At 44.9% G+C, this 23,366-nt stretch overlaps 1 protein-coding gene across 1 annotated transcript in view; it reads right to left on the minus strand.

The window, feature by feature from the left end:
* Window positions 1-23,366, minus strand: part of SPOCK3 (SPARC (osteonectin), cwcv and kazal like domains proteoglycan 3) — a 1,171,449-nt gene that overhangs the window by 443,732 nt on the left and 704,351 nt on the right. Inside the window, exon 4 of the mRNA XM_085641793.1 lies at window positions 3,818-3,944. Coding sequence (XP_085497919.1) covers window positions 3,818-3,944 — 127 coding nt within the window. The remainder of the gene's footprint in view (window positions 1-3,817; window positions 3,945-23,366) is intronic.

A 23,366-nucleotide genomic window follows, 5' to 3' on the forward strand; every position in this document is an offset into this window, starting at 1 on the left:
TGACACCTGGTGGCCCCAATCCCTCGGAAGCCCGCCCATCCCCACGGACCATGCACGCAACCTCGGAATCATCCTGGACTCAGAGCTCAAAACGGACCACCAGATCAACTCTGTCTCGTTCTCCTGCTTCCACACCCTCTGCCTCCTATGTAAGACCTTCAAACGGATCCCCCTTGAACACAGAAAGACCGTCACTCACGCCTTGGTCACCAGCAGGCTCGACTACGGCAACGCACTCTATGCTGGAATAAACAAAAACCTCACCCGCAAGCTACAGAACATCCAAAACGCCGCCGCAAAACTGGTCCTCAACCTGCCAAGACACTGCCACATCTCCCAGCACCTGCGCACACTCCACTGGCTCCCCATCGAAGCTAGAGTCACCTTCAAGATGCTAACCCATGCTCACAAGGCCCTCCACGATACCGGACCAGAATACCTGAATAGCCGACTCAAATTCCACGCACCCCAAAGGACCCTACGATCAGCCCAGCTCTCCTACGCCGTGGTCCCCCGCACCAGAAAGACCAGATCGGGAGGCCTCTCCTTCTCCTTCCGCGCAGCCAGAGCGTGGAACGACCTTCAGCTCCACCTCAGACAGATAGCATCGCTCCCCATCTTCACAAGAAACCTCAAAACCTGGCTCTTCGACAGACCCCCTCCTTGATGGACTGGAACCTGCAAACCCCACAGCACCTTGAGACCCTTACGGGTGAGTAGTCGCACTTAACAAACACCTGATTTGATTTGATTTGATTTTTCATTAGCATCCATCTCTAAATCTGCACCTCCAGTTTTGCTTCAGTTTTCTTCAAATGATAAACAAATGTTTTAGGGACAAAGCCCGGTATATTTTCCTTTTCCCACAAATAAGAAAATTGACCTACCCTTGCCCTATGTTTAAGTGTATGATAAAAACAAAAATGTATTTTACTTCACCCTTTGAACCATCAATAGGGCCTTTATCCCTAAAGCACATAGGCAATAACTCCATGCTTCATGGGAGGGGAGCAGCCTATGTTTATTTCATGGCCCTGGGACGCTGTCACTCATCCTTAGGAGAAAGATATACTTCATACATCACAATATTTTGGGATTGTGCGATCACGAGTATGTGCAGTGCCCCCAATGCCTATCCTCCACCCCGCCACAGGGAAAGAAAGAGAAAAACAGACCGTTCTTTGCACATCGTAGACAATGTTAAACCAACGTGCAAGTGTTGCTAATTTCTGAAAGGGAAAAATCAACTTTCTTGTCTTTACAGATTCACCCTTTTCCAGACATCTCCTCGCATTTGTTCTACGCTGCATATCTGCTACCATGATTAATGCCTCTGATAGTCCTGAACCATTTATGTCTCCTTTGTACTTTCACACATGGACAGTAAAGGATGCTCTAATTGCATTAATGTCTATTTTTTAATCAGGACAACTTTCCATGCCCAGGCTTCGACGGAAATATATATGCAGAGGCTTGTAGTTTCACTTTGCCATTGTAAACATGGGCCTCAGAGTCACAGCATATATATTATGGGAAACAGCCTTTACCATGCAGCTGGAACCACGCAATGCCTTTACAATGCGGTCAGTACAACCAACGACTCGCTTTGCCACGCATGTCGTTACAATGACTTGCTTTAGGGAACGCGTTGTTGGACTGGTGTTGGATTTTAAGTCCAACACCTTTCCTACTGTTGCACAGACTGGAGTTGGAATAGTAAATTATAATATTCGAAAGTCCAGAGCTTCCCTAAGGCAAGTTGTTGCAATGACTTGCGTGATAAAGGAATGTGTGTTGTTTTGCCCACAATGTAAAGGCATGCGTGGTAAAAACATGTGTGGTTCTGTCATACAGCCGTGTATTGTTGTTCAATGAAAAACAGCTCCTGCTGAAACGCTCCTTTATGAAGTGAGATTTGTTTCCAGCTTTGCTTATTCAATTAAGTGTGGCATAGTGTTTTCAGACCCTTTGCTGCTTTTAAACTTTGTGTTGCAAGCTTGATGAATTATGGGATTTTGCAGTTGCAAAACTCCAATTTACAAAATTGAATTCTTTTCAACTGCAAAATGACATTTTGGTATTTACAAAACCCAAATTACGATTCAGTAATATCTTACCAAATCGCAATGAGAGTTTGTGAGTACATACAGAATTGCTATTTGGAAGGGGCACATTTAGGGTCTCCATTCCAAAGAACAATACATAGTAAGATGTATTAATGTTTTGGAACTGAGAGCCAGTTACAAAACATAATATTTTACTGACTACATAAAGGTTGTTGTAACCATTTGTAAATGGGAAGCTGTCCTTGAGGGACCCCTTCCCCATTGTGAATGCTGAAGAAATGATTTTTATGAAAATCGAGCTGCATGCAATATAAGATTGGTTTAATTAAAAGCAATCACAGACATCATGGTCTGTTAACCCCAGCAGGCCACCATCCATGTGAAGGCAGCAAATTGTGTTAGTTTGCAGTTTGCAACCTGCCGCATTAATATGCATGAGGTAGGTCAAATTGAGACCCACAACGATTAGGTATTTTGCAACCCATTTTATTAGTAGATCGGTTGGTTCGTAAAACATTATTGGATTCGCTAAAATTACGTGCACAAATATTGACTAATTTTAGAAAATATTAAGTTCGAACGTCAGGTCCTGTATGTCTTGATGAAATCAATAATTAAAATCTGCCACGCGTTTATATTCAGAGATTTTTTTTTTCTTCTTATTTCTGGGGAGGATGCATTTATTTACCAAATAAGCAATATTTGAGATATCTGGGAGCTAGCTCCGTGCTGTGCTGGTGGCACACATCACCACTGGTATGAGACGATTTCAGGTATGGCCATTATTTCTTCACCGGCGAAAGCATTTGGTGATCTTTATGTACATACTTTTAATGTGTTGATACCACGGTATAAATCTGATGTTTGACAACCGAACGCGAGCCCATATTGTTAGTGTAATATTAGGCACTTTCTTGTCCTGGAAACCCGAGTGATAGTCCAGCAGCCTGAGTATACAAATGTTGCTTCACCCACAGATAGCTTTACTGCTAAAGGGCGGATACTGTGATCATGGGGTGTAGAACTTCATATTTTTCCACCTTCACTTCCAAATACAATCTCAGTTATATGATGTGACAGAGAATCTATTCGGAAGGCGCAGGATGGAAAAATGGAAGGATGTGGGAGGAAACAAGAAGGAGAAGGAGGGAGGGATGTGCAAGTGCACCGTCTGGCCTTTCGAACAACTGTTTTTGGACGTTTGAGTAGTAAAAAGGGCTTCTTACTACGTTTTTTGTTTTCCATAGGTGTGTATTTGTTTTCCAACGTGTTGCAAATCAAAATATTATGTTTTAAACTTTTTGGTATATTTTATACTATGCTTATTTATTTTCCTATATTGTTTCAATTGCTTATGAAGTTGTATTGCATTGCAAGAGTGGTCAGAAGTGCCCTTAGTTATTATCAAGAACTGCAATAAATAATGAAATCAAAAATAAAAATGCGTCAAGCATGCCCACAAAACAAAACGATCACAGAGAATGGGGAGTTACTGGAAATAGAAAGTCATTGACAAAATATCTAGACAATGTGGATCAAAAGAAGAGTGATCACCATCAGACGGGTGATACATATCAATTCCTTTTTTGATGATTCTTTATTTTCACCCGTTCCAGTGATATTGGTCTATCCCCAACATTAGATACAAATGTTTAGCACCCATGCAAACAAATACATTGCGAGCAACTATGAACATCCAACCTCCCAACATGCCTAGCAAATTATGCTACTTCATAATGTATTCTTTTTACCTGCGAGTAGTAGGTGTGGCTGTCAGATCCACACACAGGGTTCGTATAAACGATAGGACACTGTTTGCAGTTGGACGGAACCCTGCCACTTCTCCAATGTTTATAATTTAAACCAGCTTCTTTCATACTGTAAAAAGAAATATTTAAACATATGAATACAAAAGTGTGTCCAATGGCCATGCAAATGTTACTATAAGTTTACTATTGTGAATCAAATATGTGATGTTGCCAAAAGCAAATGTTGAAAACGAATTACAATAAAGTATACCTAACGAAGAGGAACAGTGTGCTCAAAGTCACCCCCATTATATGAGAAATAGAACTATATCCACCTGTCACAATATTATGTACTAATGATATCCGATTTTGTCCATGTGCTTTAACAGTCTGAGACTAAGCAGAAAGTGGGCTTGATTTACAAAAAATCTCCGGATAACTGGTGCATGCCTAGACATTGCAGAGATTCATGACTGATTATACGATTCACAAAACCCACTGGCATAAGCAAGCATATTTCTAAATGTATGCACAAACCACTATGCTCTGGTTGACTATTTATTTACAGAACCACAATTCTCAGAGAAAACATCTCTGGTTTTATTGAAACAACTTTAACAATAATGATTAAAAACCACCCACAATGGGGCGTGGCTTGCACCTGAGTGTGATGGCTGCCTGAAGTGCGAGCTCTACACTCCATCCACTACTACTAAGCGTCCAGCGTGCCCACCTCGACCAAAGAAGTGTTCTGCTGAGGGCTACACAATGCTGATAATTCACAGCAATCCAGCAGACACTTAAGATACCCCTTAGGTTGCCCTTGAGTCCATTTTTGCCCCTGAGACTCCGACAACATGATCTCCCAAGATGGTGACTGACATTAAGAAGAGACCTTTGATACTGCACCTAGATCTATGATCCACACGCTCCCTCCACTTACCTTGACATTGACTTCTACAGCACCACAGCCATGCTCTGATAAAGATAAGTGCCAACACGCTCACTGCATCTTTACAGCCTCGCGGTCCCCTAAAACCCCACAGCGACCCATGCTGAGCCACCACTCTTTGCTTGGCAATCACTCGTGGGTCTGAGTCTTTCGGGCTTCTGTCCTGCTGCACTCTGATCGCCGCATGCCTGCGCTCTCTTTATAATTCCCGGGGGACCCGTGGCCATATCATACATGCTCACCTCTGCAATTGGCAGCAACTTTCCACAAGATGGGGCTCTCAACCGTGCTTGTTGCTTCTAATCCTGTATGATCTGTTGTGCAATGTAAATAGAGGCAGGGCCTGATATGCTCAGATTGCACTCTGGTGAGATCTGAATTGGCACACGATATTTCACACATCCCTCTCAATTCAGTGTTCACATGTCTTGCCACTCGCATCTGGAGACCCAGCACCCTTTCAGGGTCACGCCCTTCTGGGGTGATAGCGATCGACCTGTCTGCTCTGCACTAAGCACTATCCATGCATCGGGGCTATACTTGACTGCATCTCATTTACATCACTGCCCAGTGCCTAATACCTTGTGCAGGACACAAGTCATAGACAAATCTGTGCAAACGCCATGTCAAACTCAAGTAGTGGTGCTTTAAACCTGTCTAACTAGTAATCATATAAATTACAGTGGAAAGCTAGTGCCCCAGATCCCTGCATAACCCTTGCAGCTTGCACAACAATCAAGGCACTCAAGTCTACTGACATTACTTCTGCCCAATCATACTAATTGTGCTTGGCCCAAGTTCAATCCGGACTGTGAGCGTTCTTCACTCCATTCTGTGAACGCTATATCTACTACACTCTCTCATTGCCTACATGGGCACACTGCGCAGTGCCCTCTGTTTGCTCATTACATCATGCCTAAATCTGCATAATGGCAGACCACAATGCAGAGAGGTGAAAGACCACAAAGACCACAAGGATAACAAAGTTCCACATAAACGCCCCAAATCAGACCACCCAGTACCAGACTCCCTGATCAAATTCAAAGGGGACAGGTCTGCCAGCATCAAAGTCACCATACAACCACTAGGGGCCCTCCATGACCTGGCTCAGGACACCAAGTCCAACACTGATGCCATGCATCACGAAATTCAAGCCCTCCACAATGATCTTAAGGGCCTCTTTGTCACTGCATTTACATGCATTTACTATTCTCCCTACTGATCTTCAACTGCCTTATATCACTTTGTCCGTCCTGATCACGCATGCACACGCTGGCCTAACAGGCTCTACGCATCTCTACTTGAGTTCCTACACTGCTGCTAGATGGCTGATTTTAGAATTCTCTCATTAAACACCAAGGGCCTCTCACACACTGTAAAGTGCAATAAAATTGCTAAATGCTGTCACAAATTAAAGGGGAACACACTTTTATTACAAGAGACCCACATTGAGTCCATCAAAGATGCCAGATTCAATTGCCCTTGGGTCACTGAGACTTTAATTTCCCCAGCATAGACAAAATAATGGGGTTATCACCTTGCTTTCCAAGAAATCCCAAATAAGTGCTTTGTCCCATACACATGACCTCAAGGGGCCCTGGCTAATCACCAGGGTCTTAAGGAAGAACAAAGAATTCGTCATCGTAAACATCTATGTCCCTAATGATAACACGGTGGAATTTTGAAAGGCCATGGACAAACGTCTTTCAGAAATCTCAGAGATAAATGTTTTTTTCCTGGGTGGGGAATTTTACTTTCCAATGGATGGTGTCCTAGATAGACACTCCTCACACAAATTCCCAGGCAGTAAACAACTGTAAAAACAACAACTTGGTCGACCAATGGAGGCAGTATAACCTGTCCACATTCTACTCCTCCCCTCCCCTCATTACACTCTCACTGTCATTAGTGGACAAATCCCTTGTCCCATCATCTCAAAACCCCAAGATTGAACCTATTATAATATCTGATCATATGTATATATTTGTTGACCTTGACCTGGCAGATATCTCTCCTCCATCAAAACTCTGATGCCTCAACAATGTCCTTCTGGAGGATGAGGCCTCCAAATCCAAAATCAACAATGCAATAATCCAATTGCTAAAAGAAAACGCACCAGGAGATACTTCCGAAAAGATCAGACGCAGTGCCTTGAAAGCTTGTCTTGGAGGCACCTTGATGAACTAGAACGCGGCCTGAAATACCTCCTGAATAAACATCTTGCCTTCATAAAAATGGAGATTAAAACCCTGAATGAATCCATCAGACGCTGTGCCAGCTCTAAGGACATCCCAAATATATGTAGCCTACAGTACGAATATAAATAAATACTCAATAAAGAGCGCAAAAATGGATAGATATTGCTGAAGCTGCAAAATCAATCCATTGGAACAAAGCTGGCAAGGCCTTAGCTAATTATCTGAAATACTCTAAAAATAGGACCATCACCTCAGCAATTAAAAACACAGCAGGTGAAACATTTAGATCTCCCCAGAATATTCCAGAAGTCTTACATAAATTCTACGCTGACCTATAGACCTTAAATACAATAATTAATCCGGGAGAATGTTCTTCCTACCTGAACTCATGTACCATCCAGCTAGCCTCACCAGAGGACAGATCCCTCCTTAATGCCCCTATTATCTCTGAGGAGATTACTTCTGTCATTAAGTAAAATATCTTGGGGATAGACTGTGGAATTCTACAAAACCTTCTCTGCCCTACTGTCACACACAATCTACATACTCTCTTTCAATCATATGCCTCCATAGGTCACGTTACTGGCTCTGCCTCCGAGGCTGGAATAGTAGTTACACCCAAAGAAGGGGAAGATCCTGCAGCTGTCAAGAACTGCGGACCGATCTCTCTAATCAACATTGATTTTAAGCATTACGCTAAAGTTCTCTCTTGAAGACTGGAGAAGGTAATAGTAAAACTGATCGCTCCATCCCAAACTGACTTCCTGAATGGCAGACTCGCTGCCAATAACATTCATGTCTTCTGTCACGCACTTGACAAAGCACATTCAGCTACCACTCCAGCAACCACGTTAGCCCTTGACATAGAAATAGCCTTCGATAAAGTTTCTTGGATATTCCTGCCTGATGCTTTAAATAAATTCCAACTCTGCAAGGAGTGTATCTGTATCGTAATGGCATTGTACGCAGTCACAAAGGTTAGAATCAAAGGACACCTGTCAAATTCCTTTCATTTAGATCAGGGTACCAGAGAGGGATGTTCTCTTTCTCAACTCTTATTTCTATTGGTGATCGAGCCAATACTTTCCTCCCTTAAGCACAATCAGAACGATAGAGATGTAAACTTTCAATTAGGCAGACAACTGGTTGCGGCCTATGCAGATGATGCCCTGATCTTCACTGAGGATGCCGATAAGGTCATCCCCCACATTAAGACCAAAATTAAAAAAATATCCTGAGCCTCTGGCTGTACGCTCAACCGGATCAAAACAAAGGTCTCCCCCATGAACATCCATTGTGCCTCCTTGATCCTGGGAAACTCCGACCTAAAATGGCAACCAGAATCATTCAAATATTTTGGCCTTTGGTTTAGCAAGGACTTGATCACCTCCCTCGCAATTAATGAAAACAAAACAGTGGCCAGAAATAAAGACCTGATAAACATTTGGTCACCCAAACACATCACGTGGTGGATGAGAGCAGACATGTCCAAAATGATGATCGCAGCCCTGGTCAACTTCCTCTTAAGGACGCTTCCTATAAATCTCTTCCCAGCTGATTTTAAAAAAGTGGAAATAAAATTTCGGATTTCCTCTGGAACGGGAAGAGAGCTAGGATCTCTAGCCCTATCTTTTAACTGAATAAATCAAGGGGTTACTTTAACATGAAGGGGTTCCCAAGATATTATCAAGCCTTTTTAACAGCCTAGGGCAATTGGTAACTTAGAGAGGTGAACTAACACTCTAATCCTTGGTTATAAATCAAATCGAATGTGGATTCCCCCATTTCCCTGTGCTCCCTCCCTACCGTCCGTGGCATTTCAAAGCTAGCCCTAGCCCACTTCCATCCCATACACACTAACACAAACTCGGCTCTCCTGCAGGTTGATAAAACTCTCAAAAACCATCTTGCTGAATCCACTCTAGCCTCCCTTTGGCACAACCAAAGAATCAAGTTAGAGGAAAGAACAATATTCCAGGAATAGTGGGCTAACAAGGGCATCAACTCCATTGGAGACTTGGGCATGACCCTGAACCCCATCCCCTTTGCAGATCTGAGTACACACTAGGACCTCCACCCCATCAAATTTTATAACTTCCTAAAACTTTAAGGGGCCATTAGAAAAGTACAATGAGACCATATACAATGGACTTCCCTGACCCACTAGCCAATATTAAAAGGTTAGGCCACTCAGCATTGCATATCTATACATTTTTCGAATCCCCCTAGGTTACATCTCTTCAATAACCTTCAGGAAATGGTCCCCAGATATCTCAGAAGATCTTGCCTCACATTTTTCAGATGCTACCTGAAATAAAATATGGGAATCCCCGTTCCCAGCTAAAATCACTCCTGCAATTGCCCAATCTAGATTCTAAGCAATACACAAAACGTTCTGGACCCCTTCCAGATTGCATAAACTCAGGATCATTTCATCAGACAGCTGCTGGCATGGTGGTGAGTCTCCTGGCTCCCTTGAGCATATGTTTTTCACATGTAAAATGGTTTGACCAAAATACATCAGACAATTAAGATCTTGCTTTCACTACCATGATGTTAAGAGTTGCAGCACACTTTCACAACATTGACCTCCCAGCAAAGGACTTACTCCTGTTGTGTCTGATGCTAACCCTAGGAGCAAAAACAATCCTATTTGATTGGATTGGAAGTCCTCTACAGAGATACACTGCAACAATAGGTGGAACATCCTGTGCTCTACCAGAAGCACAGACAACATATTGTGTAGGAAACAACACAACTCATCCCACACCCGTTCCCTCTGAAATGTATTTGACAAGTACCAGAAAAAGTGGTCCGCCCATAACTGCCCCATTCCTACTGCATCCTTAATACTGCTTTTCCACCTGGACACCTACGTATTGCCAGCATATGTTCATCAGACCTGCCTTCATTGCAGATACTATGGATACCCTCTCTTCTCCCCTTCTTTCCTACCCCCACCTACCGTTCTTTCGACTTACTTTTGCTTCTAGCATCCTCCCTCTATCTACATTTGTTTCCAGCTCATAAACAACACATTCAGGACTTCAGCTCTGATTTGCATGGTGCGCCCCTGACCTACTTCCTACCGCTTGTGATTACTGCTTTCAATATACTTCCTTATATGGAAACATGCAAGCGTGTACTATGTCATTATTGTACATTTTTTGACACTGTTATATCATCCAGTGCCGTCCTGATGTGGGAATTCATTTCTTAATCTGTACTTACCTCCTTGTTTCAATAAAAATGGTTAAACATAAAAAAACACCCACAAAACATAATGTAAGACACAACTGACTTTGATTGCAAACTAGCATAACTACAACACCAAGTCAACTCTGTAACTATGGATTTCGGTGCCTTTCACAATAAAAATCCCCATGAGGAAGGTATAGCTGCCAGCAAACAATTTCTGCGGAAAAATGGACTTTAGGTGGAGTTTTATGTACTACATTCAGAAATCTCATTCTAAACAATGCAATCACAATTTTTGACACAGTTGCTCTCATGAAAACGACACCGACATGCACTTGAATCTGCCCTGCAGCGGTTTTTTTTCCACAGACATCAAGGATTGAGTAAATATTCATAGGGCTGTTCGCAAAAGCAATTAACACTTTTGACCATTGACAAATTCAAAGTTTAAAGTTACTCAAAGTGTAGACTTACATTCCGCCTCCCCCCTGAAAAAGGAGGTGGAGAAAATTTTAAAAGTGCCATCTACTGCTGCCAAAATGAAATAGTAGTAAGCTCAGCGCCACACAAGGCCAACCACTGATACTGCAACACACTCCCATAGAACATAATGGAGGTATGGACTTCAAATAAAATCCCATTGCAATTTGTTTACATTTAATCACTTTTTTAAAAATAATCTAAATAAATATAATTTATTGTTAAAAATGTCTACAATAGTGCAAATATATTGAATAAATATAAAATATTATGACAACTTTTTTCAATGTAAAATTTTGTGTGACATTACTTTATTAATATATGACTATATTGCATTAAATTAATTTTATACATAACTTATAATAATTATTAAGGGCTAATAAAACTTTTTTTTAATTTTTAGGTACAAATTTATTTTTTATTTGGAAAATTATGAACTTATATATTTTTTTTAATTAATATAATTTAATTAATTACAGATTTATTTCAAAATTAATTTAACAGTTTTTGAGTATTGTTTTATTTCTTTCTACATTAAAAATAAATATATACAATTATTTTAAATTAATATTTAATATAGAGATACTCTATTACTTTATCATAAAGATTAATATTTTGTTTCGTTTTTCTATGGTACACTATAGTTGTACGCAAAAATACCTTTATGATGGTTTTGGTGGGCAAAAAAGATTTGGAGACTGAAAGCTGGAATCTCAAAAGTGTAGAGTTGACAGAGTAGAAGCAAAAAAAAGCAGAAGGCAGAAGCATATCAACACCACGTGCGACACAAAGCAAGGCACAGTCTGTGTACTGTTAGAGGTGGGCGAAAATCATGTAATTCAGTGTAATCACGTGTAATTACCTGACAATTCTGCAGAATTATGTAAAATTATGCAAGAGGAATAATTCTGTGTTAAGTACTATTTCTTAATGTAAAAATGCGCTCTCACATGCAAAATGGCCACAAGAATGCATTTTGCACTAAGACAGCATGAAATGCAAAAGAAAACTAATATTGAGCAGTCGCTCATGCTCACTAAATATTATCATGGAATAGGATTTTCTCCCAATTTACACCCAGCATTTAGTTCTATTTTCATAATGCAAAATGCCCTATCGCATCCAAAATGGGCTCGAGAAATGCATTTTATGCTAAGAAATAGTGCCAAATGTGCTTTTGGGGTAGGATTTTCTCCTAACTTATTTCTGGCATTTAGCGCTATTTGCTTAGCAAAACAGAAGCATTGCAAGTGCACCCAGCCTATCTCAGCTGGCAAACCACACATTACACTGATAATATTCACAGCAGCTGCAGGCGGTGGGTCGTACCATTGACTACGGGCTGTATAAGGAAGAAAACCATCATGTAAAAGAAATGTAGTGGTCTGTCTGAGGTGTGCTAAGATAAGGTCTATTGCTGCAGCAAAAAGAAGGACTTACAGAGATTTCAGCTTTTTATAATTTACATTGTTAACATAAATGCAATACTTTACATTAAAATCAATCCAATAAACCTATAATATAATTGAAATTTGAAAGTGGGTGTATCTGAATAGTTATTGTCATTAGTTTTTCAACCCAACAGCCATGGATCAGTCAAATTTGATGATGGCAACGGTGGCCATAGATAGCATATGCAGTAATGATTCCAGGCAGTAATAAATAGTGACATATAACAGGCAGTCAATGACCCTAGGCAGATTGTTTCTCTTCAGCCCAAGACAGTCTATGAAAGACCCGAGGCACATTGCTTAGTTTGTTAAAATAAATAGTGCAGGTGCCCAAAATTTGACATGAGGGACCTACCAACCACTTCCTTTACTGGCGTGGTCCACTACCACCACTGGCGCAGGCTGTTCATTAATAAGAACCTCCATTTGCTGTGACTGAAGCAGTGCTTTAGTTGCGGCTGTTTTTAATATCATTTGATGCCATCAGCCATTTAATTAAATAAGCCACAATATAATTTCAGTCACACTACATGAATTATCCCATGAAAAATGAATGACTAATGATCTGCCACTGGCTGCAGTTTGTAATTCTGCCTCGAGGTGGTGACAGTGGAATATTAGAACCATATTTTTCTGTTTCCTTGTACGGATTGACAATCAAGGCTGCTAAGATAGTTTTCTTTGAAGCTCACCAGCAACCAGCAGTTCACGTTGTTAGTAGGCAATATTTACCTGTAGTAGTACCTCTAAGGTGTTAACAACTGCTAAAATTGCCTTCAAGTGGACCGAATTGTTAGACTCCAATAAGAGTATCATGTAGCCTGACATTATAAGGGTTCTCTGTAGCCTCAGAATTATAGAGTGAGTTCAGTGGTGGCTCCTCCACAATGGCAGAGGAGCATCGCCCCACTGCCTGGCTCAGAGCCAGCATATGAAAAATAAAATGATGTTTTAGCATCGTTTTATTTTCCATTTGCTGGCTCTGAGGTTGAGGAAGGGCATGGGGAAGAGGAGTGCTATGTACACTCCCTGAGTGCGTATATTTGTTTGGCCGGCCGTCTCAGGCCGACCAAAACACACATGCTCACTTAGGTTATTCCAGCCAGACTGCATTGAACAGCCAGGCTGAAGAAACCCTTACAGACTCCCTGGTCTGAGCGGAGCAACTTTCCAACCCGCTCAGGCCAGTCCCTTCGCTGCTGTCATATTATGAGGGCAGCACAGAGATTGCACAGGGAGTCCGTTATGCTGCCTCAGTGCTTCCTGGGACCAGGAAGGAGGAGGCATGACGCGGGTGGAAAGGTCCAGGTATGTGTTTTTTAGTTTTTTATTATTAAACCCCCTGTCCCCCGCATACATGCCCCTCCTGCATTCCCCCGCACCCTCTCCAGCACTTCATTATGGCGGCCGCCACTGAGTGAGTTACTTTGACACAAGATGAGATTGATCTTGATGGTGTTTTGCTTGTGCAACATTTTCTGTTTTTATCTTCCAGCTAAATAAAAACTTCTTATTTAGTCCATGGACTATTTTCCAAAATAAAGTGCATTCTTTTTATTGGTTCAAAGCTCATGTAACCTTATTCCACATCAAAAGTCCCTAGTTTGTGGCATCTGGTGGTGTATCCACTATTCCATGAAGAACAGGAGACCTGAGCAGTTCAGCTTTCCAAGGAGTAAATCTAGTGGAGAGGTGTGGTGCAGCGGCCAGGGCAGCTGACTTCGGAGCACAGGGGTCATGGTTCGATCCTCAGCTCTGGCGGCAGATCAGCTCAGCACAATGTGACTCTGGGCAATAACTCACTTAGGGACATACATAGGAAGCTAAATACCGGTTGGTAACGGCCGAAATTCGGTAAATTTCACGTTACCGACCGGTATTTAGGCAATTGAGATGTAGGAGGCCAAAAAGAAGGATTCGGTAATTATGAATCGGTAAATACCGATTCATCATTACCGATTTCAAAATTACCGATTTGGAATTACGATTCCTTATTTACCGAATCGGTAAATAAGAAACAGTAAAAAAGAGATGTAGGTAAATTCGGTAATACCGATATTTAAGAGTCGGTAATTAACACTGACTGAAAGCAGGTGGTAATCAGCTACAGTGTATATAAGCAATCCCAAAATACAACAGTGTGATCACTATGGCGGCTTTCTATGTGATTGCAAGGCGGCTACATCTACAGGCAGCAGGAGTGAGGATCTGGAGATGGGAGGAGCGCATTTACAGACAGCGCATCACACTCTTCCAACAGACTGAGGCTGAGATCCATGAAAGGTACAGGCTACACCCCCACACCATCCTGGACTTGATAAGGGACCTGCACCCACTCCTGGAGCACCCAACACCAAGGGCGCACGCCATACCACCACATGTGCAGGTGCTCTGTAGCCTACATCTACTCGCATCTGGCAGTTACCAGGGGGTGAAGCTGCGGTAGGCGGGGTGTCTCAGAGTTGCCTGTCCCGTTTCTTCAGAAAGTTCCTGGATGCCATGATGCAGAGAATGCATCACTACATTAGCTTCCCAAACACACAGGTGGAACTGCTGAAAACCAAGACAGACTTTTACCAGATGGCACAGTTCCCGCATGTCATAGGCTGTATTGATGGCACACACATTCCAATCTGCCCACCAGCAGCCACTGAGTATATGTACAGGAACAGAAAGTCCACCCACTCCATAAATGTGCAGGTAATCTGCGATGCTGCCAACATAATCACTGACATCGTGGCCAAATTTCCTGGGAACACCCACGACTCATACATCTTCCAGAACAGTGGGATCTACACACGCCTGGCTGTGGGAGAATTTGGAGAAGGATACCTGCTAGGTAAATTACTGTGACACTCCCTTATACTTACTGCAGATGAATGTGTATTGGTGTATTTGACTAATGGCACTTTCTTTCTCACCTAGGCGATAGTGCATATGCCGTGCGGTCCTTTATCCTCACTCCCTACCTAAACCCATCATCCCTGATTGAGAGACGATACAATGTGGCACACAAATCAACATGCAACATTGTGGAGCGCACGTTTGGACAATTGAAAAGCAGGTTCTGCTGCCTCCACAAAAGCGGAGGCGCACTTCAGTACACACCCATCAACTGCTGCAAAATCATTGCAACTTGTGCAATGCTGCACAACCTTGCCACAAAGAAAGGTACAGAAGTGGAATTAACTGATTTTGAGGACAATGGTGATGAATTTGCACAGCCAGAGCCCAAAGCAGCAGGAGTGCCACCAGCAACAGATGGGAGACAGAGACTGGCAGAGATCACATACACCTATTTTTAAGTAAGTAAGGAGACACAGCCAGTTGTTGAATGTAATGACGTAGTTTTAATTTCTGGGCACTAAGCCATAACACAAACGGCCAAGCTTGGCATTCCAATTTGTGACAGCCATAGTAGGAAGTCATGGGTTACTTCACCCAATTCTGTCCTGAAAGTGTGGGCTGCATCAGCATCTGCGGCCACGCACAACAGTGCTGGATGCCATTAACTGACTGTCCTCACTGGCTGTGGAACCAGTGGCAGCCCCATGCCGTCTGCTGCTCCTCCGGGTGTCTGTTACAGGGGGGTAATGCTGCTCCGACTGGTCGTGTCCTCGCTTCCACAGCACCAGTAGTGGCAGACTGACTCGTAAGCAGCACTTCAACAGCAGTGGTCAACTTTACCAGCCCCCTAGAGACATCAGTGCTGCAGTGTGCCAGCCCCTCCTGCATGGCCACGGAGTGCCTGCAGAGCAGAGAAGTGGCAGTTGCTAGGCGGTTCACTGCCCTCGTATGGTGCTCCATTTTCTGCCTCTCCCTGCGCCGTGTTACTCTGTCCTCATCCATTTTGCTGCACAGCAGCATCACAGACTGGGACATGTCCCGCATGCCCGCAGCCATTTCCTTCATGCCCTCAGCCATTGAGCTAATGCCCTTGTCAATGTTGGTCATGTTGTCATTGAGGCGCCTCATTTGTCGCTGGACTGACTGAATTGCCTTGCCTTGTAGGTGCTGCACCTTCACCATGGTTGCCTCCAGCCCTCAGAAGACACCATGGCTCTCACCCTGTGGAGGTGGACTGCTCACATGACTCCTGCGGCGGCGTCTGGCACCTGTGTGTGCTCCCTCAGAAGTGGACAGCAAACCAGCATTGCTACCATCCAGTGGCACAGTAGATGTTTCCCCCCCCTCGATTCTTCTGAGGAGGACTCAAACTCCTGCAGTCTGGCAATAGCACGCCTCCTAGGTCTAACCACTGCAGGTGGTGTTGATGCTGGTGAGGCAAGCAGTAGTGGCGAGGCTGGCTGTGGTGGTGAGGCTGGCTGTGGTGGTGAGGCTGGCTGTGGTGGTGTTGTGTGCCCTGCACTCGTACTGGCCTTCTCTGTGATGTCCTTCCGGGGTGCTCTCTCTCCCTTGTCCTGAGCAGTCCTGCGCGAGGTCTCGCCTGTGGACAGAAATTGTCCATTAGCTCAGTGTACCTGCAGCCCTGCATTGCAAAAATTAATATACATTTCTGCCACACTATCTCATTGTCCTCTGCCTGCTTATCGCTGATGTGTGTCACATGCCTTGTTGTTCAGTGCGATTCCTGTCATGATAGGGGTTTCACTGACTACATCTCCCATAATGCATTGCTGGTCTGAACAAAAACCTGTACTGGAGTGGGATTAACATAGCCCAATTGGGGATTTGGGATAGGGGAACGGTGGGCACAATGCTGTGCATGCTTCTTACCTTGTTTGGAAGCAGCTCTGGCAGAGCTGTCTGCATCCCCGATCCCACAGACACTTTCTGGCTCTATCGTGGACTCCACGAGCCGCTCAAGTTCAGTCAGGGCAGGTGCCCTGTTCCTTCCTCCTCCTGTCTGGCTGGCTTGTTTTTTAAGATCAGCCATCTTCCTCTTAGTGATGATCCTGATATCATACCACCGCTTCTTGAGCACATCAATGTCCCGGGGGGTCACTCCAATGGCATTCACCTGACACTGGATTCCAAGCCAGATTTGTCTTTTTTCTAAATGTGCAACTTGCAGGGACTGCTTTCCAAACAGCTTTGTGTGCTGCTTCACTACCTCCTCCACAAGGACCTGCAGTTCCTTCTGACTGAATTTCAGTTTCCTCTTCCTTTCCCCTCCTTCTGTCCTGGCTGGCCATTGTGCAAGATTTGTGGAAAAAGTTCAGGCAGTGGCTCTGTTGCTCTCCTCTGCACTCCCAGCCTCTCCAGAAGGTTCTGATTGTGTGCACCTGCCTGGGTGTGGCCACTTCCTGGTTGGGAGGGGTGGTGTTTGCACAGGATTGGCTGATTCCTCAATTGCTGTTTTTTAGAATCTCCAATTCGGTATTTACCGATTTCGGAAAAACCGATCGGTATTGTGGATTCGGTAAATATTTACCGATTTTTACCGATTTGGTAATATGTAGCGAATTATTACGTACATCGAAAATACCGATTTCTAAATACCGATTCGGTAAAATTCGGAAATTAGGAATCGGTATTTCCAGATTACCTACATATGGCCCTTAATTCCCACAACAGCCCCCAGCGCCTTGAGACCCATGAGGGTGGGTGAGTAGTTTGTGCTTTATAAAACAAACCGGATTTGCAATCTTATTGTAAACACATACAGTTTCCTCTATCCTTTGCTACACAATCAGAAAGTATGACCAAAATGGATTTACTTTATTTGCAGCAGGGCACACTTTTTGTACTGTGGCCTCACAACTAACAAAATATTTTGCGTATATAATCCAGCCCATTCCAAATGCAAGATTCAACAGTCCTTTGTGCTTAATTAAACTTTATTACAAACAAGGGTACCAAGAATATGAGAAAACAGTTAGGCAGCCTTCCGAGAAAAGACTAAACAGAAATGGTATTTAGACCTGACCTTGATTTAGGCCTTTAATGTGTTTGATATTAAAAGACATTCAAGAAGGCTATGGAATATGTTGCTGTTTGCTCTTTCTCTTTTATATTTTGTTGTCAAATTAATGCAGGACATCCTAGTATTTTTCAAAATAAGTATATCAGAAAAGGTATATTTTAGAGAACTGTTTGCATCATTTGAATGACTGCAATATGACACACTTTCCATTTTTAGGAATGACCTAAAGAGCTTTAGGTTTTTCTCCAGCAGATTGTAATCCAAAAATAATAACATCCTAGTCCTGGATTTTGGATTATCATTCTTCAATGTTGGCACAGTTTAAGTGTCATTCACACTTTAGTTCACTTTAGTGGATATCATATATACAGATGAAAATTGGGTCAGCCATTGGATTGAAGACAATAGCAGTCACATTTTGTATCAGCCAACAGGGCAGACATTCAGGGGTTGGCTTGTGTGAGTGATAGCATTTTTCCTACTAAAGGGATGCCATTGATAGACAAAGGAGTTTGCAACAATCTATATAATCAAGTTGTTGTCTCCCCTGTGCTCTTGGTGAAACACTTCACTGCTTCTCAATGTGATCTTGGCTCCTGTTCTACCCTCCACTCCATGTGAATGCTTCACAGCTAATCACGGCAATACTGGTTCATGCTCTGCCCTGTTTGTCACCACTTCCGTTCCGGTAAGCGATTTGGGATCCCACTCGATTGCGCCCTCCTTGCTATTGTGGCTCACAGCAGCCTCAGTTATATTGTTTCCACCGACCCACACAGTTAGGGAGGCAACGCTATGGCCTTTATTGGATGTTTCCTGGTCAGCTTCCTCTGCACTAGTACCACTCACACCACTCGTACCAGCGTCTCCAGTCTGAGACATTATTAGAGGAAGTATTTACGAAACGAGATAAGTTTTATGCACAATGTAGGGAACTATAATTCTTCAAGCTTGAACAAACCTACAGCCAATAGAGAGGATATACATACTCAGCTGTGGTGGGTTTTTACCCTTCCCACTCCAGACGTCTCTGGGTAAATGTGAGTAGGGATCTCTGAATAAGTACTACTCAGATTTGACCATTTAATAAAAACCAAACCAACGTTGGCAGTGCCATTTCATGTAGTTCCTTATAATACATAGGATCTGCGTGTTTAGACAACAGAAACTAAGCAATTGGTGTCCAGACTGATTCTAGACACCCACAAAGGATGTGTTAGCCTTTGGACCAGCTAGCTCACAGTGCCACCATGAATCCCCTAACTTTACCAAGGAGCAAATAGTTTCTGGCAACTATCAAACATGACAACCCTTGATCCTTCAGGGATCGTGGAATCAGTGCAGTACCTTTCACTCAGTAAATCATGCTCACTTTGCCTCAGAGAGAAACACAGAATAAACAAAGGGGATATTTTCAATAAGCATTTATTGATCCAGAGTCATTCTATTATAAAACCTGTTGGCTGCGACAGTTATTACACAGAAACAGATATATAAGATTGTAAGTGCCGACAGAGTAAATAAAAGGTAGAATTCTACCATGGTGCAAAAACAGTAAATATATGCAGGCATATTGATACAAGGCAGTAATCAAGCATACTCCTAGGATGCAAACACCTACCTAAGTATAATCAATCAATCAATAAGTCATTTGTAAGGGTCTCAAGGCGCTGGGGGGGGTGGGGGTTAGCAGACTCCAGTCCATCAAGGGGGGTCTGTCGAAGAGCCAGGTTTTGAGGCTTCTTGCGAAGATGGGGAGTGATGTTGTCTGTCTGAGGTGGAGCGGAAGGGCGTTCCAGGCTCGGGCCGCGAGGAAGGAGAAGGAGCGGCCTCCCGATCTGGTCTTTCTGGTGTGGGGAACCACGGCGTAGGAGAGCTGGGCTGATCGTAGGGTCCTCAGGGGTGCGTGAAATTTGAGTCAGCTGTTCAGATATGCTGGATCGGTGTCGTGGAGGGCCTTGTGGGCGTGGGTGAGCATCTTAAAGGTGACTCTAGCTTTGATGGGGAGCCAGTGGAGTGTGCACAGGTGCTGGGAGATGTGGCAGTGTCTTGGCAGGTCGAGGACCAGTCTTGCGGCGGCATTCTGGATGTTCTGTAGCTTGCGGGTGAGGTTTTTGTTTTTTCCGGCGTAGAGTGTGTTGCCGTAGTCGAGTCTGCTGGTGACGAGGGCGTGAGTGACGGTCTTTCTGTGTTCAAGGGGGATCCGTTTGAAGGTCTTACATAGGAGGCTGAGGGTGTGGAAGCAGGAGGATGAGACGGAGTTGATCTGGTGGTCCATTTTGAGCTCAGAGTCCAGGATGATTCTCAGGTTGTGTGCGTGGTCCGTGGGGGTGGGCGGGCTTCCGAGGGCGGGGGGCCACCAGGTGTCGTTCCAGGCATTGGGGTTTGGGCCCATGATGAGTACTTCCGTTTTGTTGGTGTTTAGTTGTAGGCAACTGTTTTTCATTCATTTGGTGACGGCTTCCATGCCTTCTCGAAAATTGTGTCTGGTGGTATTGGGTTAGTTGGATAGGGAGAGGATGAGGTGGGTGTCGTCTGCGTATGACACAATGTTGAGTCCGTAGGTTCTGACGATGGGGGCGAGCGCAGCCATGTAGACGTTGAAGAGTGTAGGGCTGAGGGAGGGCCCCTGGGGGACTCTGCAGGTGGTAGGTGTAGGGTCCGAGAGGAAAGGGGGGAGTCTGACCCACTGCGTTCTGCCAGAGAGGAAGGAGTGGATCCAGTTGAGGGCCTTGTCTTGGATCCCTGCATCGTGGAATCTGTGTATTAGGGTGCGGTGAGAGACTGTGTCGAACGCTGCTGAGAGGTCGAGGAGGATGAGGGCTGCTGTTTCTCCTTTGTCCAGTAGGGTGTGGATGTCGTGTGTTGCAGCGAGGAGGGCGGGTTCCGTACTGTGTTTTTTTCTGAAGCCAGATTGGGAGGTCTCGAGGATGTTGTGCTCTTCAATGAGTGTGGCGAATTGGCTGTTGATGGCTTTCTCGATTACTTTTGCTGGGAACCGGAGCAGGGAGATGGGTCTGTAGTTTTTGAGATCGGTGGGGTCCGCCGAGGGTTTCTTTAGTAGGAGGTTGACCTAGGTATGTTTTCAGTCATCGAGGAACGTGGCGGTTGCCAGGGAGTGGTTGATGGTGTGGCAGAGCATGGGTGTGATGGTGTCGGCAGCTCTGTTGAAAATGTGGTGGGGTAAGGGGTCCGTGGGGGTCCCGGAGTGGATTGACTTCATCGTCTTCTGTTTGTCTTCGGTGGTGAGGGCTGTCCAGTTTTTGATCGCTGGCTTCAGGGTGTCGAGGGTGGTTGGTGAGGGTTCAGTGTGTTGGTTGTCTTCGTTGAAGTTGTCGTACATGCTCTTGATTTTGTGGTGAAAAAAGGTGCTGAGTTTGTCGCAGAGGTCTTGTGAGGGAGGGATGTCGATGGACGTGCTTGTGGGTTGGGCGAACTCCTTGATGATGCTGAAGAGTTCTTTGCTGTTGTGTGCGTGAGTGGAGATGCTGTCTTCAATCGCTTTTTTCCTCGTTTTTCTGATGAGTTGGTGGTGGGCGTTGGTGGCGGCTCTGAAGTTGTTGTGGGCTTCAGTGGATTTGGTGTTCCTCCAGGCTTTTTGAGGTGGCGGCAAGTGCGTCTGGACTCTCGAAGTTCGGTGGTAAACCAACTGGCTTTCTTGGCATGGGTGTTGCTGTTTTTCTTGAGGGGGGCATGGTGCAGGGTTCGGGCTGCGGTGTTGGGGTCGTCGTTTTCCGCAATAGTTGGGGTGGAGTTGCTGAGTCATGAGGTTAGCTGGTCATCTGTGACTCTGGTCCAGTTTCTTCGTGGGAGCAGGTGCAGGTGTCTGTGGATGGTGGGTGTTCTGAAGGTGAAGTGGACGAATCGATGGTCAGTCCATGGGAGTTCGGTGGTGTAGCTGAAGGTGATGAAGTTACCTGTTGTGAAGAGGGGGTCGAGGGTGTGTCCTACTGAGTGCGTGGGTTCGGTCACGATCTGGCGGAGTCCAATGTTGTGGAGGTTGTCCAGGAGGGATGGGGTGCTGGGGTCCAGTTGGTTGTCGAGGTGGAAGTTGAGGTCTCACAGTAGGGTGTAGTTGGTGGATGCGATGGCAGGGAGATGATGTCCGTGATGGAGTTAGCGAAAAGTCTGCGGGGGCCAGGGGGTCGGTAGATGAGGGTTCCTCGGGGGTGGTGGTAGGGCTGGCCAGTATCTTGAAGTGAAGGTGCTCCATCAGGTCTGTGGACTCATCAGCGAGTGTGGTCAGGCGGAGGGTGGATTTGTGGACAATGGTGATTCCTCCTCCCGGCGGGTGGAGCAGTCCTTTCTGGAGATCTTGTATCCTTGGGGAATGGGGATGGCGATTTCCGGTCCCGAGGTGGTGTTGGTCCATGTTTCGGTGAAGAACGCAACGTCCGGGGTGGTGCTTTCGAGGAGGCCCCAGATTTTGGTGGTGTGTTTGTGGAGGGATTGGATGTTGAGGAGGATGCATTGCAGGGTCTTCAGTTGGGTTGTGGTCTTGCGGGCGGGTTGCACCGGGTCCGTGGTCTTGGCAGTACTGCGGTTGTGCCGGCAGCGGTGACAGCTGAAGGGTCCGTGGGTGTCGGCTGGTGATGCTAGCTTGCAGCTGTTGTTGCGTCCAGGGTTGAGAGCGTGGAGTGCCGCTGGGTCATAACGTTAGTGTTGCGGAGGTCCAGGGTTCCTGGCACTGGTCGCGGTCGGGTCGCACAGTGGCCGCCATTAAGTAGGGGTCAGGGAGGGCTGGACAGCTGTGAGGCGGGAGCAGGGAGGGGAGCTGGATCGGGCCGGTCCCGTTGGTCGTGCTGGGGGGAAGGGCCGCGGGGGCAGCAGCGGCAGGGAAAAATGGGCAGAAAAAGGCAAAAAGAAAGGGAAGAGTGGCAATGAGGCAGTGAAAGGTGCAAGAAAAGTGGGAGAAAGACACAGAAGGAGAGTGAGAGGGGGAGATTAAATCAGTGAAAAACTAGTGAAGAAAGAGAAAAGACACAGAGGGGGTGTGAAAGGGGGAGATTGAAATCAGTAAAAAAGTGAGTGAAAACGGAAAAAGACACAGAGGGGGAGTGAAAGGGAGAGATTGAAATCAGTAAAAAACAAGTGAAAATGGAGGAAAGACACAGAAGGAGAGTAAAAGAGGGCGATTGAAATCAGTGAAAACAGAGAGAAAAAGCAGAGCGAGAGAAAGGAGACAGAGGTCCACTGGACCACCAGCGATGAGGTGCAGGTAAAACCTGCGGGTGGAGGAGGGCCTCGAACACCAACACTCGAGAGTGCAGGGGCTCGGTGGAAGGCTTCACTTGATGGTGGAGCTGCGAGGGAGGGAGAGTAATTTCACTGACAATGAGTCTGTGGTTTTGCTTGCCTGTCCCCGCAGCGGCTGCCATTAAGTAGG

The sequence above is a fragment of the Triturus cristatus genome, chromosome 2_2 (assembly GCF_964204655.1).
Source record: "Triturus cristatus chromosome 2_2, aTriCri1.1, whole genome shotgun sequence".
NCBI lineage: Eukaryota > Metazoa > Chordata > Amphibia > Caudata > Salamandridae > Triturus > Triturus cristatus.